This window comes from Littorina saxatilis, linkage group LG9 (genome assembly GCF_037325665.1).
Source record: "Littorina saxatilis isolate snail1 linkage group LG9, US_GU_Lsax_2.0, whole genome shotgun sequence".
NCBI lineage: Eukaryota > Metazoa > Mollusca > Gastropoda > Littorinimorpha > Littorinidae > Littorina > Littorina saxatilis.
Window position 1 is genome coordinate 23,258,254 of NC_090253.1, and position 5,000 is coordinate 23,263,253.

The 5,000-nt window shown below is 38.0% G+C and overlaps 1 protein-coding gene across 1 annotated transcript in view; it reads right to left on the reverse strand.

Moving 5' to 3' along the window:
- The window catches only part of LOC138977391 (uncharacterized), a 9,958-nt gene that overhangs the window by 3,110 nt on the left and 1,848 nt on the right, over nt 1-5,000 (reverse strand). Inside the window, exons 3-4 of the mRNA XM_070350283.1 lie at nt 4,898-4,976; nt 3,711-3,794 (exon numbers count right to left, since the gene is read on the reverse strand). Of these exons, the coding sequence (XP_070206384.1) occupies nt 3,711-3,794; nt 4,898-4,976 (163 nt within the window). The remainder of the gene's footprint in view (nt 1-3,710; nt 3,795-4,897; nt 4,977-5,000) is intronic.

The following is a 5,000-nucleotide window of genomic DNA, read 5'->3' on the forward strand; positions in this document are numbered from 1 at the left end:
GATGAAAATGTTTTTAAATTGATTTCGAAAAAATAATTTTGATAATAATTTTTATATATTTAATTTTCAGAGCTTGTTTTTAATCCGAATATAACATATTTATATGTTTTTGGAATCAGCAAATGATGGAGAATAAGATAAACGTAAATTTGGATCGTTTTATAAATTTTTAATTGTTTTTTTACAATTTTCCGATTTTTAATGACCAAAGTCATTAATTAATTTTTAAGCCACCACGCTGAAATGCAATACCGAAGTCCGGGCTTCGTCGAAGATTACTTGACCAAAATTTGAACCAATTTGGTTGAAAAATGAGGGCGTGACAGTGCCGCCTCAACTTTCACGAAAAGCCGGATATGACGTCATCAAAGACATTTATCAAAAAAATGAAAAAAAAAGTTCGGGGATTTCATACCCAGGAACTCTCATGTCAAATTTCATAAAGATCGGTCCAGTAGTTTAGTCTGAATCGCTCTACACACACACACACACACACGCACACACGCACACACGCACATACACCACGACCCTCGTTTCGATTCCCCCTCGATGTTAAAATATTTAGTCAAAACTTGACTAAATATAACAAGTCGCGTAAGGCGAAAATACAATATTTAGTCAAGTAGCTGTGGAACTCACAGAATGAAACTGAACGCAATGTAATTTTTCAGCAAGACCGTATACTCGTAGCATCGTCAGTCCACCGCTCATGGCAAAGGCAGTGAAATTGACAAGAAGAGCGGGGTAGTAGTTGCGCTAAGAAGGATAGCACGCTTTTCTGTACCTCTCTTTGTTTTAACTTTCTGAGCGTGTTTTTAATCCAAACATATCATATCTATATGTTTTTGGAATCAGGAACCGACAAGGAATAAGATGAAAGTGTTTTTAAATTGATTTGGACAATTTAATTTTGATAATAATTTTTATATATTTAATTTTCAGAGCTTGTTTTTAATCCGAATATAACATATTTATATGTTTTTGGAATCAGCAAATGATGGAGAATAAGATAAACGTAAATTTGGATCGTTTTATAAATTTTTATTTTTTTTTACAATTTTCAGATTTTTAATGACCAAAGTCATTAATTAATTTTTAAGCCACCAAGCTGAAATGCAATACCGAACCCCGGGCTTCGTCGAAGATTACTTGACCAAAATTTCAAGCAATTTGGTTGAAAAATGAGGGCGTGACAGTGCCGCCTCAACTTTCACGAAAAGCCGGATATGACGTCATCAAAGACATTTATCAAAAAAACGAAAAAAACATTCGGGGATTTCATACCCAGGAACTCTCATGTCAAATTTCATAAAGATCGGTCCAGTAGTTTAGTCTGAATCGCTCTACACACACACACACGCACACACGCACACACGCACACACGCACACACACACACACGCACATACACCACGACCCTCGTTTCGATTCCCCCTCGATGTTAAAATATTTAGTCAAAACTTGACTAAATATAAAAACAAGTCGCGTAAGGCGAAATTACTACATTTAGTCACGCTGTGGAACTCACAGAATGAAACTGAACGTAGTCCGCCGCTAGTGCAAAAGGCAGTGAAAGTGACGAGCCTGTTTGGCGCGGTAGCGATTGCGCTGTGCTTCATAGCACGCTTTACTGTACCTCTCTTCGTTTTAACTTTCTGAGCGTATTTTTAATCCAAACATATCATATCTATATGTTTTTGGAATCAGAAACCGACAAGGAATAAGATGAAATAGTTTTTAAAACGATTTCGGAAATTTAATTTTGATCATAATTTTTATATTTTTAATTTTCAGAGCTTGTTTTTAATCCAAATATAACATATGTATATGTTTTTGGAATCAGAAAATGACGAACAATAAGATGAAATTGGTTTTGAATCGTTTAATAAAAAAATAATTTTAATTACAAGTTTCCGATTTTTAATGACCAAACTCACTCATTAGTTTTTAAGCCACCAAGCTGAAATGCAATACCAAACCCCGGGCTTCGTCGAAGATTGCTTTGCCAAAATTGCAATCAATTTGATTGAAAAATGAGGGTGTGACAGTGCCGCCTCAACTTTTACAAAAAGCCGGATATGACGTCATCAAAGGTATTTATCGAAAAAATGAAAAAACCGTCCGGGGATATCATACCCAGGAACTCTCATGTCAAATTTCATAAAGATCGGCCCAGTAGTTTAGTCTGAATCGCTCTACACACACACACAGACAGACAGACAGACAGACAGACAGACATACATACACCACGACCCTCGTCTCGATTCCCCCCTCTATGTTAAAACATTTAGTCAAAACTTGACTAAATGTAAAAAGAAGAAAAAGAATGTAATCTTTTCCAGCTCTCGTGTTTGCGAGAGAGGTGAGCACCTCGGACGCACTAGGTTACTGACGAACGTTAAGCAAATATTCACTTTCATTTTTTAACCAGAATTTTACCCTTCCATGAGCTTTAAATCTCACGATCAACCCAACTTGCGTCATATCTGGAGCTCATCAAATTTTAGAAGTATATCAAGTTTCTAAGCTCAAGCGTAGACAAACGTTTCGGGAATTGATCATTTTCCATGTATTGACCTTAACATCATCTCACGAAAAACTTGAACTTGGACGAGGGTCAACCACACTTGCGTCATGCATGGAGGTCATCAAACCCTAGAAGTGTGTTACATTTCAAATGTCTTGCTAGAATAACATCCAATAAAACCTCAATGTTAAGTTTTGATTGTCTATGGACGGCTTCCTAGCCGGTGTAACACGAGAAAATTACTCCCACGAGATTTTTTACTCCGGAGTAAACATTTCGTACGAAAAAGTTACTCCCTTTACGAAAAAAGCACTCCCCCATTTCACGAGAAAATTACTCCCCAAGACAGGTGAGTTCCGAGTAAACATTTCGTACAAAAATGTTACTCCCCTGACGAATAAATAACGAATAAATAACTTCACCCAAACACAAGCAATTTAACTTCCCATGCCAGGTGTACGAAATTTTTACTCCCTTGTTAGTCTTGGTGGTGGAAGGGGTGGAAGGAGGGTAGCGCGACATTCGTGTGCGCGAGATCACTTTATTGGCATTATCCCTTCGCCCGCATCCCATTTTTGCGTTCGAGTAATTTTTTCGTGCCTTGGGGAGTTCTTTTCTCGTACGAAAAGTGTACTCGGAGTAAGAATTTCGTACGAAATATTTACTCCGGAGTAAATTTTTCGTGGAGTAAAAATTTTGTGTTACACCGGCCTTACGCTGGTTCATAATTGCTCAGATTTAGTCCGCCTTTACTTAGGATGAACAGCTTCAAACACCGTGATGTTTTCATTCGAAGACTGTGTAACGCTGAATACGAGCGTATTTTTATGTGACCTTTCTAGGGCAGAAAACCAAAGACTGAAAGTCTGCTAAAATCATGATGTTATAATGCATGTTGTTGAAATGCAGTATGAGTCAAGGTATTCCTGACTCTGACAAATTTAGTGACGTTATTCGTTGTGGAAAGTTTGATGTTTGATGGCTTATCAAAAACCTCTTTCTCCCTTCATCCTTATGAGAGACTTATGTCTAACACAAATAAACCATCGTATTTGTATTCGTATTCGTATTGCTCAGATGTGTCAAAGATGCTTCAAAATTTGTGCAAAACGTAGTGTCGCATCAACCAAAGTAAAAATGGTACCCCGCTCTAGGAAAAGAGTAGATGCGAGTTTATTTACACACCGGGATCTGGAAGACTGTCCAGAAGAAGTCCTGCTGCTTGTGACAGCGTGATGACATCACTGGGCAATGCCCCGATGTCGATTCCTGTCGCAAACAATTATAACATAATTATGTAGGCCTTAATTTGCATATTTAAAGACATAAAGAATACTTAGTACATGGCTTGCTGTGTCGTACCAGATTTACACGAGTTTTTTTTTTTAAATATTGAACTGCGAGCGAAAGCGAGCCGTTCACTATTTGAAAAAGCAACGAGTGTAAATCTGGTACGACATAGCAAGCCATGTAGTATTCTGTTTATCCTACATACTGTACTGTACCCAAAACGTTCCGCAGTCGATGCAGCCAAATTGAAGACGCTTGTTTTGGAACCCCGATCTCTTCTAAAGCCTTGTGCAATCTATTACGTCAAAGCAAAGAAACGTCACTCTGGAAAGTGTGGCTTGACGTGTTAGTTCTAAACATTCATGGAGGGTAATTAGCGAGCGCATTTTTTGTGTGTCTATAATGACGTTTGTCTCGGTGACTTTGGCATCATAAGCAGTGGAAAAACAGGTCCCTGCCAGACTTGCTTGACATGACCTCATTTACATGATACACACACGTGTGACTGATTTGAACCATTATTAGCTCATGAGTGTCTCTCTCACGTATAAACAACATTTCACGTGTAAAAGATTCGGCTCACCAACTCAGTCAGATCCATGGGGGTAATGCCATCCCTCCGATTGGACACATACCAAAATTCATTATCATGATTGTCTAGAACAATCGTTTTCGTCACCCAAATTCATGGTGTCTATCTTTTTTTTATTTATTAAGTGGTGTGTCTGATAATCATACATTTACAATTTACGTTTTTATTTTGTATCTCTTGTTATGTATTAACTTTGTCGTGAACCCCTTTGTGTTTGTGACATAAACTTTGCCTTGCCTCGGTACCTTCAATCTCAGAAACAAACAAACAAACAATCAACAAGATCAAGAACAAGAACAAGATCAAGATCAAGAACAAGATCAAGAACAAGAACAAGAACAACAAGAACAACAACAACAACAACAACAACAACAACAACAACAACAACAAGAAACAACAACACCACCACCACCACCACCACCACCACCACCACCACCAACAACAACAACAACAACAACAACAACAACAACAACAACAACACGTTTGTTACCAGATGTTGTAGATTGCTCAAACATGTCATCGGACAGGGTCAGTAGGCTCGTTGCCAGCTGAGCAACGGACTGGTGCCCCTAAAGTAAAAGACGCCAAGAACT